The sequence below is a fragment of the Macaca fascicularis genome, chromosome 9 (assembly GCF_037993035.2).
Source record: "Macaca fascicularis isolate 582-1 chromosome 9, T2T-MFA8v1.1".
NCBI lineage: Eukaryota > Metazoa > Chordata > Mammalia > Primates > Cercopithecidae > Macaca > Macaca fascicularis.
In genome coordinates, this window is record NC_088383.1 from 50,748,762 (window position 1) to 50,762,504 (window position 13,743).

Genomic DNA, 13,743 nt, shown 5'->3' on the forward strand with positions numbered 1-13,743 from the left:
CTCCATATTGGTCAGGCTGGTCTTGAATTCTCGACCTCAGGTGATCCACTACCCTCGACTTCCCAAATTGCTGGGATTATAGGCGTGAGCCACGTGACCGACCTACTCTCCTCCTCTTTTTTTTCTTTTCTTTCTTTCCTCTTTTTTTTTTTTTTTTTTTTTTTTTTTTTTTTGACAGAGTCTCGCACTGTCGCCCAGGCTGGAGTGCAGTGGCACGATCTCCGCTCACTGCAAGCTCCCCCTGCCGAATTCACGCCATTCTCCCGCCTCAGCCTCCTGAGTAGCTGGGAGTACAGGTGCCCGCCACCAACCCTGGCTAATTTTTTGTGGTTTTAGTAGAGACGGGATTTCACCATGTTAGCCAGTCCCCCGACCTCGTGATCCACCCGCCTAAACCCCGCTAAGTGCTGGGATTACAGGCCTGAGCCACTGCACCCGGCCTCACTCTTCCTCTTTCTAATCAAAAGGAGTATTTTAAATTTGTAGAAAATTTGAGTAGTATAAATTTGTAGAAAAATCTTCAGATACCAAGATGTAATCCACAGAAATTAATATGATTTAAACCAGTTAAGTATCACTGAAACATGACAATACTAGAATAGTCATAAAGCTATCTTTGAGCTTGAGCTTTCTTTACTGTAATTTTTTAATGTTAAAATGCAGCAAACATGTATGTAAAGAAGTTTTGTTGCTTTTTAAATGTAATATGTATATTTACAAAAACATACAAATCAGGCAATTCTGTTTTTCTAACATGTGAAAATTATTATGATATTATGAAAATTTTCAAACATATGGAAAACCTTGAAAGAACAGTACAATTAACGTCCATATCCTACCAACTTAGACTAAACAATTGTTAACATTTTGTCATATTTGCTTTCTGTATATGTGTGTGTTTCCCCCCCCAAACATTTGAGAGAAAACTATAGACATCAACTACTTGACATCTAAAGACTTCATTATACATCACCTAAGAATAAGGACAGTGTCCTAAATAAACATAATAATCTTATCCCACCAAAGAAAATTAACACTATTTCCTTAATATCATATTGTCAATTCAAGATTCATGAATTGCATTTGATTGTTTAGTCTTTTAATCTATTTCTACTTGAATTTTTATCTTACTTATTTAGTGATAAAAGGGTTTGTATTTTTTTGCCTCAAGGTTCTCCCTGTCATGTCTGTTGTTGGTATGTAAACAATACTTACATGATACAGGAAAATTAATTTTGGACAAGATTCTGAAGTGAACCTATAGCAGACACAAGTATGGTTTACTGTGTTTCAAAATCTTGCTTATTGTTATGACCTTAACCTGAAAATTATATAAATGAATAACTATTTGTTTTATAGGTTCATATCGGGGGATTTTTTAAAAATACTTTGAATCATTCTTGTTTTGTTTTCTTTTAGGAATTCTTTTAGTTGGACTCCCAGGGACTGGAAAGTCACTTCCTGAGCAGGAGAAGCTGATGTTCCTTTTTATTATGCTTCTAGATCCAAATTTGATGAGATGTTTGTGATGTGGGAGTCAGCAGTATCAGAAATCTTTTTAGTACATTTTGATGTATCTTTCATACAATACTAAATTTTGTTAATTTTAAGGGAAGTGTGTATCTTCCCCTTTCTTTGATAATTACTTTTCTTTTTCCTTTTTTTAATTTCTATTTTTTGGGGCCTCTAGCTTTGCATGCTAATTAGTTTTGATAGCTAAAATAGCAACTGTGGGATCTTGATTTGGATAGCTTAATATATGAATTATTGAAAGAGCTAGTGGAAGTGCAAAATGAGGTTGGAGACTACCAAAAATCTCTTAGGTTTTTTTTTTTTCATTTTATTCATCAATTTTATAGTATGGAATTAGGGAGTAATAAGCTTCAAACCTAATTGTATATGATATTTGTATATCTAGGAAGAATGAATGCCTAATTGCTTTTATTTTAAATCATTTTCTTTGGTATAGTTTTTTTTTTTTTCCTCCCGAAGCTACTATTCTTAAATCAGTAAAAATTGACCTCCTTTTGTGTATTTTCTTACAATGAATATTTTTGTTGGCTTTTGACAGTTTTATAGAATTTTAATATTTATCTTGTTCAAAACTGTTAACTTCTTTCAGCTTATTTGAATCTTTTTTGTTGTCTTAGGGGAAGAAATGCGAATGTTCCTTGTGTTACATTTATTGAGGAATTAGATTCTGTTGGTGGGAAGAGAATTGAATCTCATTGCATCCATATTTAAGGCAGATCATAAATCAATTTCTTGCTGAAATGGATGGGTAATTGAGTCTCCTTTTGTCTTAGAATATGGTGATGCCTCCCAGCATTTGATATATGTAGAAGTGGTCTTATGCAAATTATTTCCATAAGGCATTTCATATCTAGAGATATGAAAAATGTGATGTGTATAGGAAACAGAGTAGTCCCTCAAGCAAGAAATCAAGACAAGCTTTTTCTCTCATTATTGTATTGTTTTCACTACTAATTGGATATTTGAATATCAACTCATTTAATTTGTGGTATTTATATTCTTTTTCATTTGTTATTGTACTTGAGATAGAAAAACAGTGATTCAAGCTGAGACTAGTAGTCTATTTGAAGAAATACACTTGTTTCTACACAGTTTATGACTAGCTTTTAATGTTGTGGCAGGTTTAAAGCTTACCTCAATGTTTATAATGTAAAAAGCAAGAGTTGATGTTGTTTTGAAAGAAGTGTCTTAAAAGTCAATATAAGACATTTTGAAACTACATAGGAAGCCCAGGAGTGAATAATTTGAATTGGTATGCTTGAAAGTAATTTTTTCAAAAATTAACCAGGCACCTAAACTTTTTTATATTAGGTTATCTTTTCCTACATAGACCAGATGATTGTGAAGATATGTAGCCACAGATGACTGGTGGTATTAGTCTCTTTTCTTAGCAGGCGGATCATGAGGTCAGGAGATTGAGACCATCCTGGCTAACATAGTGAAACCCCGTCTCTACTAAAAATACAAAAAAAAAAAAAAAAAAAAATTAGCTGGGCGTGGTGGCGGATGCCTGTAGTCCCAGGTACTCAGGAGGCTGAGGCACGAGAATGGCATTGAACCCAGGAGGTGGAGCTTGCAGTGAGCAGAGATCGCGCCACTACACTCCAGCCTGGGTGACAAGAGAGAGACTCCATCTCAAAAAAGAAAAAGAAAGAAAGAAAATAGTCAGTGGCTTGTACCTAGAAATTGGGGAGAAAATTTTTTAAAATAAATAAAAAATAAAAATAAATTAGTCAGGTATGGTGGCATGTGCCTGTTGTTCCAGCTACTTGAGAAGTTGAGGCAGAAGGATCACTTCTTCCCAGAAATTTGAGGCTACAGTGAGCTATGAAGGTACTCGTGCACTCCAACTTAGGCCACAAAGGGAGTCCTAGTCTCAAAAAAAAAAAAAAAAAAAAAAATGTTTTGTGTAGAGCATTTCTACATGTGTGCTGTGCTTCAATGTTAGTGAAAATATGACATATTTTCCTATGTAGTTGTCAACCCAATGAAGGACTTATCATAATAGGAGCCACAAACTTCCCAGAGGCATTAGATAAGTAAGTATTAAAAGAAGATTTTTGTGAAGTGCTGTTTACATGCTACAAAATTATGGTAAAAGAAGTCCATTGCAAAACATCATATTATATAATTCCATTTATAGGCAATGTCCAGAATAAGAAAATCCACAGAGACAAGTTAGATTAGCTGTTACCAGAGGTTAGGGAGAGTGGCGAATGGCTGCCACTTGATACGGGATTTCTTTGTGGGGATGGGAATATTCTAAAATTAGATTGTGCTGATGGTTGTACAATTCTGAATATATTAAAAGCCACTGAAGTATCCACTTTAAATTCTGTTATGTGAATTACATCTCAATAAAACTGTTAAAATATTTCTTTGTTATATGTCACAAAAGTTTTATGTAGACAGCATTTTTAAAATAAATTCACTGTAGCATTATAACTAGGTTTAAAGTTACTATGAAAAAAATTTATTGTACAAGTTATTCATATTTTTATTTGATCACTAGTTTGTCACTGCCTAAGACTCTAGTCTAACATTCTGTACTTAGTCTAACATTCTGTACAAGTCTAACCACACACTTAGATGTGTGCTTCTCATAACAGTTTTTTGTGGAATTATTTGTTCCTGAACTGAGCTGCTTTCATGCTTTTGTTTCTGAGGGGTAGGCTATCTAGGTACACACATGTATCTAAATGAGCCTTGTTCTGCCTTCTGGTTATTGACACTGTTACTTGAGCCTTGTTTCAAAAGGAATTATCTGAATATTTACGTACAAAACTCCATCTGTTCTCTGGCTGCCCTTGGCTTCCCACTCATGTCATTAGGGTGTCAGTCCTGTTGAATCTGAGCTTTAGCATCATCAGTTTGTTAATTTATATTTTCCTTTTACATTATTCCTGTAGTACCTTAATACTTCCTGGTCGTTTTGACATGCAGGTTACAGTTCCAAGGACAGATGTAAAAGGTCGAACAGAAATTTTGAAATGGTATCTCAATAAAATAAAGTTCGATCAATATAAGTCTAATTATATCGAAACAAACATTATCATTTCTATAAAGTGGTGATACACAACTCACCCTGTGTGTGCTCCTTTCAGGGTAAATGTATTAATATTAAAAGACCAGTTCATTTTTATCGTCTGTTTTTTTACCATTAGTATGTTCATTTAAAAGTCTATTCCTTAGTTATTGTGTATCCAGGAGATTCTATTGTTTTGAACCCTGATTCTAAAGAAAGGTTTTTTTAGAGTATTCAGACAGATAATATTTGAGGAAATATATATGTATATACATATTTTCTAAGATGAATGTAAAATGCAAAATAACAGAAAAAGCTTCAGAAACAGTAGCTCATGATATAGTCAGTATGGGGCCAAAAGAGAAGAATGCAAATTATAAAACAAAACATATGAAGATGTATTACCCATTTTAGTAATAAATGAAATTATTAAAGCTGCAGTAGTTTCAGAGATAGCTGGATCAATTCATTAAACTATATATGTTTCCTATAATTAGGGCACCTTTTATGTCCAAAGTAAGTATTTCCAGATGAAATTCAGAGAAAAAATGTCTAAACTATGGCTCAGAATAGCTATAGCTAGCTATTTTCTTTTTTTCCCTCAGAAGGTGAGTTTTTTGTTTTTGTTTTTTTGCGTTTGTGTTTTGTTTTGTTTCTGTTTTGTTTTGTTTTGAGACAATGTTTCGTTCTTTTTGCCCAGGCTAGAGTGCAACCGTGCGATCTCGGCTCACTGCAACCTCTGCCTCCGGGGTTCAAGTGATTCTCCTGCCTCAGCCTCCCAAGTAGCTGGCATTACAGGTACACACCACCACGGTAAGCTAATTTTTGTATTTTTAGTAGAGACGGGGTTTCACCATGTTGGCCAGGCTGGTCCAAACTCCTAACCTCAGGTGATCCACCCGCCTCAGCGTCCCAAAGTGCTGGGATTACAGGCATGAACCACTGCACCCAGCCAGAATGTGAGTTCTTTGTGAAGAGCTTCTTTTTACCTGTTTTGGGCTTTTAGTGTTGTGTTCTCTTTTTACATTAGCCATTGATCCAGAAATTATAGCTCGAGGTACTACTGGCTTTTCTGGAGCAGAGTTGGAGAATCTTGTGAACCAGGCTGCATTAAACGTAGCTGTTGATGGAAAAGAAATGGTTACCATGAAGGAGCTGGAGTTTTCCAAAGACAAAATAATAATGGGTAGGTTTCACTCCACCTCCTGGGTTCACGCCATTCTCCTGCCTCAGCCTCCCCAGCAGCTGGGACTACAGGCACACACCGCCATGCCCGGCTAATTTTATATTTTTTTGTATTTTTAGTAGAGACGGGGTTTCACCGTGTTATCCAGGATGGTATTGATCTCCTGACCTCGTGATCCACCTGCCTCGGCCTCCCAAAGTGCTGGGATTACAGGCATGAGCCACAGCGCCCAGCCTCCTTTGTTTTTTCAAAAAATTTTCTCAGAAATATTTTTTGGTTTTAATTGTACAGGTCTTTCACATAGCTTTTCAGATGTACCCATAAGCATTTTATATTTTAATGCTATGATAAATAGTATTATTTCAAAAATGTCAATTTCTTAATTTTTATTCCTAATGTAGAGAAACACACTTGATTTTGTATCTTGATCTTCTATCTTGCAACTTTGCAAAACTCATTTATTAGTTTAAGTCGCTTTTTAATGAATTTTATTGAGCATTCTGGATTTATTGAGTTGAGTATTGAAAAGCTGCTGAAGCTTAGAAGACAGTATCTATGAATAAAAAGAGTTTTACTTATTTCTTTCTAATCTGGATGTCTTTCAGTTCTCTTCCTTTTTCCTTTCCTTTCTCCTTTAAACATTTTTATTTATTTTTAATTTCTATAGGTTTTTGGGGGAACAGGTGGTATTTGGTTACACAAGTGATTTCTTTAGCAGTGATTTGTGAGATTTTGGTGCCCCCATCACATAAGCAGTATACACACAACCCAATTTGTAGTCTCCTATCTCTCACCCCCTTCCCACTCTTTCCCCAAAGTCTCCAAAGTTCACTGTGTCATTTTTTTGTGTGTTGTTTTTTGAGACGGAGTCTCGCTCTGTCACCTAGGTTGGAGTGCAGTGGCGTGATCTCAGCTCACTGAGACCTCCGTCTCCTGGGTTCAAACAATTCTCCTGCCTCAGCCTCCCAAGTAGTTGGGACTACAGACGTGTGCCACCACGCCCAGCTAATTTTTTGTATTTTTAGTAGAGACAGGGTTTCACAATGTTAGTCAGGATAGTCTCGATATCCTGACTTCGTGATGCACCCGTCTCGGCCTCCCAAAGTGCCGGGATTACCACTTTGTCATTCTTATGCCTTTGCATCCTCATAGCTTAGCTCCCAATTATGAGTGAAAACTTAGGATGTTTGGTTTTCCATTCCTGAGTTACCTCACTTAGAATAATAGTCTCCAATCCTATCTAGGTTGCTGTGAGTGCTATTAATTCATTCCTTTTTGTGGCTGAGTAGTAGTCCATAGCGTGTGTGTGTCTGTGTGTGTGTGTGTGAGACACATTTTTGCAACTGCAAACTGTGCTGCTATAAACAGGTATGTGCAAATCTCTTTTCATGTAATGACTTCTTTTCCTCTGGGTAGATAGTAATGGGATTGCTGGATCAAACGATGGTTTTACTTTTAGTTCTTTAGGGAATCTCCACACTGTTTTCCATAGTGGTTGTACTAGTTTACATTCCCACTAGCAGTGTAGAAGTGTTCCCTTTTCATCATATCCATGCCAACATCTATTAGTTTTTTATTGTGTGCATTCTTGAAGGAGTAAAGTGGTATCTCATTGTGGTTTTGATTTGCATTTCCCTGATCATTAGTGACGCTGTGCATTTTTCATATCTTTGTTGGACATTTGTCCATCTTTTCAGAATTGTCTATTCATGTCCTTAGCCCACTTTTTGATAGGATCTTTTTTTTTCTCCTTCCTTCCTTCCTTCCTTCCTTCCTTCCTTCCTTCCTTCCTTCCTTCCTTCCTTCCTTCCTTCCTTCCTTCCTTTCTTTCTTTCTTTCTTTCTTTCTTTCTTTCTTTCTTTCTTTCTTTCTTTCTTTCTTTCTTTCTTTCTTTCTTTCTTTCTTTCTGTTTTTGATGGAGTCTTGCTCCGTCACCAGGCTGGAGTGCAGTGGCACGATCTTGTCTCACTGCAACATCTGCTTTCCGGATTCAAGCAATTCTTCTGCCTCAGCCTCCTGAGTAGCTGGGATTACAGGCGTGCCCCACCATGCCCAGGTAATTTTTGTATTTTTAGTGGTGAAGGAGTTTCACCATGTTGATCAGGCTGGTCTCGATCTCGTGACCTTGTGATCCACCCGCCTTGGCCTCCCAAAGTGTTGGGATTAGAGGGGTGAGCCACCGTGCCTGGTCGGATTGTTTGTTTTTTTCTTGCTAATTTGTTTGAGTTTGTTGTAGATTCTGGATATTAGCTCTTTGTCAGATGTATAGATTGTGAAGATTTTCTCTCATTCTGTGGGTTGTCTGTTTACGCTGCTCACTGTTCCTTTGGCTGTGCAAAAGCTCTTTAGTTTAATTAAGTCCCAGCTATTTATCTTTGTTTTTACTGCATTTGCTTTTGGGTTCTTGGTCACGAAATCCTTGCCTAAGCCAATATCTAGAAGAGTTTTTCCAATGTTATCTTCTAGAATTTTAATAGTTTCAGGTCTTAGATTTAAGTCTTTGATCCATCTTGAGTTGATTTTTGTATAAGGTGAGAAATGAAGATCCAGTTTCATTCTCCTACATGCCACTCACCTGTTTTCAGAAATGATTACAATGGCTAGAACCTCCAGTACAATGTTGAATAGAAGAGGGAAGAACTGAAATTCCTGTCTCATTCTTGATCTGAGGGAAAACCATTCAGACTTTCCTCATTACATAGGATGTTAGCTGCAAATAACTTATTTTATTTTATTTTATTTTGAGGCAGGTTCTCACTCTGTCATCCAGGTCAGAATGCAGTGGCACAATCTTGGTTTACTGCAACCTCTTCCTCCTAGGCTCAAGGAATCTTCTCACCTCAGCCTCCTGAGTTGCTGGGACTATAGGTGTGTGCCACCACATCCAGATAATTTTTGTGATTTTTTGTAGAGACAAGGTTTCACCATGTTGCCTAGGCTATTCTAGTACTCCTGAGCTCAAGCAATCCACCCACCTCGGTCTCACAAAGTCCTGCTGCAGATATCTTAAAGATGTCCTTTAACATGTTGAGGAAAATCTCTTGTATCCTTACTTTGCTGATATTTTTTTTAAAAATGGGTAGTGGATGTTGAATTTTGTCAAATTTTCTGCATCTACTAGATAATCATATGGTTTTTCTTTTTAGTTTGTTAAGATGGTGATATCATTAATTGGCTTGCAAAGGTTAAATTTATTAAAATAAATCTTAAAATGCAGTTCTTTCATGAATTTTTTAGGTTAACTGCAAATCTTGTGCTCTCTTTAAAATTGTCTAAACTTTGTCAATTATTTTTTAAAATTCCGGCAAAACATATATAACCTAAAATGTACCATTTTAACCACTTTAAAATGTACAACTTAGTGGCATTAAGTACACTTACAATGCTGTGCAAGCATCACTTCTATTTACTTCTGGAATTTTTTCATCATCCCAAACAGAGACTGTCTGTACCCATTAAATAATAAATCCCCATCATGCATCCCCTAGCTTCTGGTAACCTCTATTTTGCTTTCTGTCTCTATGAATTTGCCTATCGCAGGTACCTCATATAAGTGGAATCACCTGATATTTGTCCTTTTGTGTCTGGCTCATTTCACCTAACATAATATTTTTAAGAGTTATCTATATGGTAGCATGAATCAGTAATTTTTTTAATTTTTAGTTTTTATTTTTTTCAGACAGGCCTCACTCCATTGCCCAGCCTGGGGTGCAGTGGCTTGATTTTGGCTCATTGTAACCTTGATCTCCTGGGCTCAAGTGATCTTCCCACCTCAGCTTCCTGAGTAGTTTGGATCATAGGTATGCGCCACCATGACCCAGCTAAATTTTTTGTAGTTTTTGAAGAGCTGGGGTTTCGCCATGTTGCCTGAGGTGGTCTTGAACTCCTGGGCTCAAGCAATCCTCTCACCTCAGCCTTCCAAAGTGCTGAGATTAAAGACGTGAGCCATCATGCCCAGCCAGTAACTTTATTTTTTTCTTATTGCTAAGTAATATTCTATTGTAGAGGTTTATCACATTTTATTTATCAGTTGATGGACATTGGGTTGTTTACAAGTTTTGACTATTATGAGTGATGTTGCTATGAACTCCATTGTGGACATATGTTCCTCTTGGGTGAATATCCAGGAGTACAATTTTTGAGTCATAGGACAACTGGTTTTAATCTTTTGAGGAACTATAAGACTGTTTTTCAAAGCAGCTATCCAATTTTACATTCCCACCAGCAGTGTATGAGTGTATGAGTGTTCCAATTTCTCCACATCCTTGTCTATACTTTTTTGTGTGTGTCTTTTTGATTATAGGCATTATAGAGGTGTGAAGTGTTCTTATTGTGGTTTTGATTTGCATTTCCCTAATGACTAATGATGTTGAACATCTTTTCAGATGGTTAATGGCCATTTGTCTGTCTTCTTTGTTTTGTTTGTTTGTTTGTTTGTTTTGAAATGGAGTTTCGCTCTTGTTGCCCAGGCTGGAGTGCAATGGCGCGACTTTGACTCACCACAACCTCCGCCTCCCGGGTTCAAGCGATTCTCCTGCCTCAGCTTCCCAAGTAGCTGGGATTACCGGCATGCGCCACCATGCCAAGCTAATTTTGTAGTTTTAGTTCAGATGGGGTTTCTCTATGTTGGTCAGGCTGATCTTGAACTCCCGACCTCAGGTGATCTGCCCACCTTGGCCTCCCAAAGTGCTGGGATTACAGGCATGAGCTACTGCGGCCGGCCACTGTCTGTCTTCTTTGGTAAAATACCTAATCAGATTCATTGACCATGTTTTAATTGATGGTCTTTCTGTTGTTGAGTTGTAAGACTTCTTTATATATTCTGGTGAAAAGTATTTTTAGTACTCTTTTATCATAAACTTTATTATAAATCTTAATGTTCTTTATTGTTTTGTTTCTGTGCTTGTCCTTTTTTTAGTTTTAATTTTTTATATTTTTTGAGACAAAGTCTTGATCTGTCACCCAGGCTGGAGTGCAGTGGTGCAATCTCAGCTCACTGCAACCTCTGTCTCCAGGTTCAAGTGATTCTCATGCCTCAGCCTCCAGAGTAGCTGGGACTACAGGTGCGCACCACCACACCAAGGTAATTTTATGTATTTTTAATAGACTCAGGGTATCACCAGGGTGCCCAGGTTGGTCTCTAACACCTGAGCTCAGGCAATCCACCTGCCTTGGTCTCCCAGAGTGCTAGGATTACAGGTGTGAGCCACCAAGTCCAGCCTGTTTCTGTGTTTTACACTTCTATCTCATCAACCTCTTTGCCTTTTCTCAGGAATTTAGCAATGGCAGCATATATTTCTTTATTTTAATCTTGGTTTTATAAATTGCTTCCTTGCCTAAAAGAAAAAAAAATTATTTTTATTACCCAACAATTTCTTAGCCCACTCATACCCACTACTTCCCTGTAATCCACATTATCTCCTAAAGAAGGGATTGGAAGGATTACTTTATCTTGCTTAGGGAACTTTCTTTATGTTGGTGAGGAATTGCTTTCATGAAATTTTACTCAGTTGGGGAAACCAGGGAAAAGCAGGCATGCTGCTGCTTCACTCAGGAACACTGGCCATATTGAAAGGATTAGTAGACCCTCAGCAAATTATCTAGGATACTAATAGCTGCCATCTCATTAATTGTCAGGGTTTCTTATAAATCAAAGGGGAAAACAGAACTTACATAACAAAATATTCTGCTATAAAGGTGGCAAATATTTGACTAAAACTGGTATGTTTGTTCCACGTAACAAAACTAGAACCGAGTTTCTGCCTTTCTCATTCCCCTTACGTTTTTATTTTTATTCGTGTATTTATTTTTTGAGGCAGGGTCTCACTCTGTCATCCAGGCTGGTATGCAGTGGTGTGATCTTGGCTCGCTGCAAACTCCACGTCCTGGGTTCAGGTGATCCTCCCACCTTAGCCTACTGAGTAGCGGGGATCACAGGTGTGTACCACCATGCCCAGCTAATTTTTTGTAGAGACAGGGGTCTTCCTATATTGACCAGGCTGGTCTCGAACTCCCGAGCTCAAGTGATCTGTCCACCTTGGCCTCTAAAAGTGCTAGGATGACAGGCGTGGGTCAGCATGCCTGGCCACATTTTCATTTTTTTATTTGACAAATGTCTTTTTCCCCTTTATGTCATGCTTCCAGGTGTCACTCTGGAAGTGTCACTCTGGAAGTGTCAATTTGAAATGACCACACACTGAATTGTGAAGGTTATTGAGGACATCCATCTCATGAATGAGAAAGCTCAGGAAGTCTGAGCAGATGGCTCTGGAAGCAAGAAGGAGGAAAGATAAACTTCTCTTCCTTCCATGCTGAGATTCTGCCCATTATTTCAATTTACACTACAAAAACCACAGATGAACATCAGTTGTTTAACTACAAGAAGAAAAATATTCAAGGTAAAGTAATTGTGAGGGGAACTGTTTTCCAAAAGCCAATTATTCTATGGGCAAAGTTCAGCATATACTAGATGAATAACAGGTGTAAGGTTAGATCTCATGGTTTTGATTTGCATTTTCCTGAGGATTAGTGACATTGAACTTTTTTTATGTACTCATTGGCTGTGTTTATTTTATTTTGTTGAGAAGTATTTATTACGTTCATTTTGCCAATTTTTAAATTATTTGGGTTTTTTTATTTAAACAAAAATATTCAAGATAAAGTAATTGTGAGGGGAACTGTTTTCCAAAAGCCAATTGTTCTATTGGCAAAGTTCAGTATATACTGGATGAATAACAGGTGTATAGTTAGATCTCATGGTTTTGATTTGCATTTTCCTGAGGATTAGTGACATTGAACTTTTTTTATGTACTCATTGGCCATGCTTATTTTATTTTGTTGAGAAGTATTTATTAAGTTCTTTTGCCCATTTTAAGTTATTTGGTGTTTGTTTGTTTGTTTGTTTGTTTGTTTTGTTTTTTTGCTACTGAGTTGTTTGAGTTTCTTATTTTGGGTATTAAACCCTGGTCATATGTATAGGTGGCAAATATTTCTTCCATTCTATAGGTTGTCTCTTGATTCTAAAGAGGCCTTTTTGATGTAATCATATTTGTTGATTTTTGTTTTTGTCGTCTGTGCTTTTGAGGTTTTATCCATAAAATCCATGCCTGGACCAATGTCATGAAGTATTTCCCCTATGTTTTCCTTTAGTAGCTTCATAATTTTTGGTCTTGCATTTAAGTCTTTAATCCATTTTGAGTTGATTTTTGTGTATGGTGAGAGATAAGGATCTAATTTCATTCTCTGCAAAAGTATAACATTCCTACCTTTGAAAAATTAGAGGTCAGGCGCGGTTGTCTCACGCCTGTAATCCTAGCACTTTGGGAGGCTGAGGTGGGTGGATCACAAGGTCAAGAGATTGAGACCATCCTGGCTAACACGGTGAAACCCCGTCTCTACTAAAAATTTAAAACACACACACACACACACACACACACACACACACACACACACACACACACAATATTAGCCGGGCATGATGGCTCATGCCTGCAGTCTCAGCTACTTGGGAGGCTGAGATAGGAGAATTGCTTGAACTCGGGAGACAGAGGTTGCAGTGAGCCAAGATCGCACCGCTGCACTCTAGCCTGGGCGACAGTGTAAGACTGCATCCAAAAAAAAAAAAAAAAATGAGCAATTAGAGATAAATGAGTGGAACGTTTGCTTTTCGATTTTATAAATGGGATAATTTTTTCAAATAGTAAGCACAATTAAATATTGTGGGCTTAGAAGTCAAGCATAGTTATCTTTAAATCTTGACTCTACCTGTCACTTACTATTGTGCAACATTGGACAAGAAGGCTCTTTGTACATTGTGGAACACAGAATAACTCCTTAGTAACTATTAATTGTGGTAACAATAAATATTAATAGTAGTATTACTACTACTATTATAGTAGTATAGTAGTAGTTTCTAAGAAATTTCAATTATTTAATGCCTTGAAAGATAAGAAAAAATTTCTTTACTACTATTACTATTAAACTACTACTACTATTATGG

The 13,743-nt window shown here is 37.1% G+C and overlaps 1 protein-coding gene across 1 annotated transcript in view; it reads left to right on the plus strand.

Moving 5' to 3' along the window:
• LOC141407620 (ATP-dependent zinc metalloprotease YME1L1-like) overlaps positions 1-11,944 on the plus strand; it is a 68,265-nt gene extending 56,321 nt beyond the window's left edge. The window contains exons 5-9 of the mRNA XM_074000840.1: positions 2,227-2,281; positions 3,510-3,572; positions 4,443-4,555; positions 5,589-5,744; positions 11,889-11,944. Of these exons, the coding sequence (XP_073856941.1) occupies positions 2,227-2,281; positions 3,510-3,572; positions 4,443-4,555; positions 5,589-5,744; positions 11,889-11,944 (443 nt within the window). The remainder of the gene's footprint in view (positions 1-2,226; positions 2,282-3,509; positions 3,573-4,442; positions 4,556-5,588; positions 5,745-11,888) is intronic.
• Positions 11,945-13,743: the final 1,799 nt, after the last annotated feature.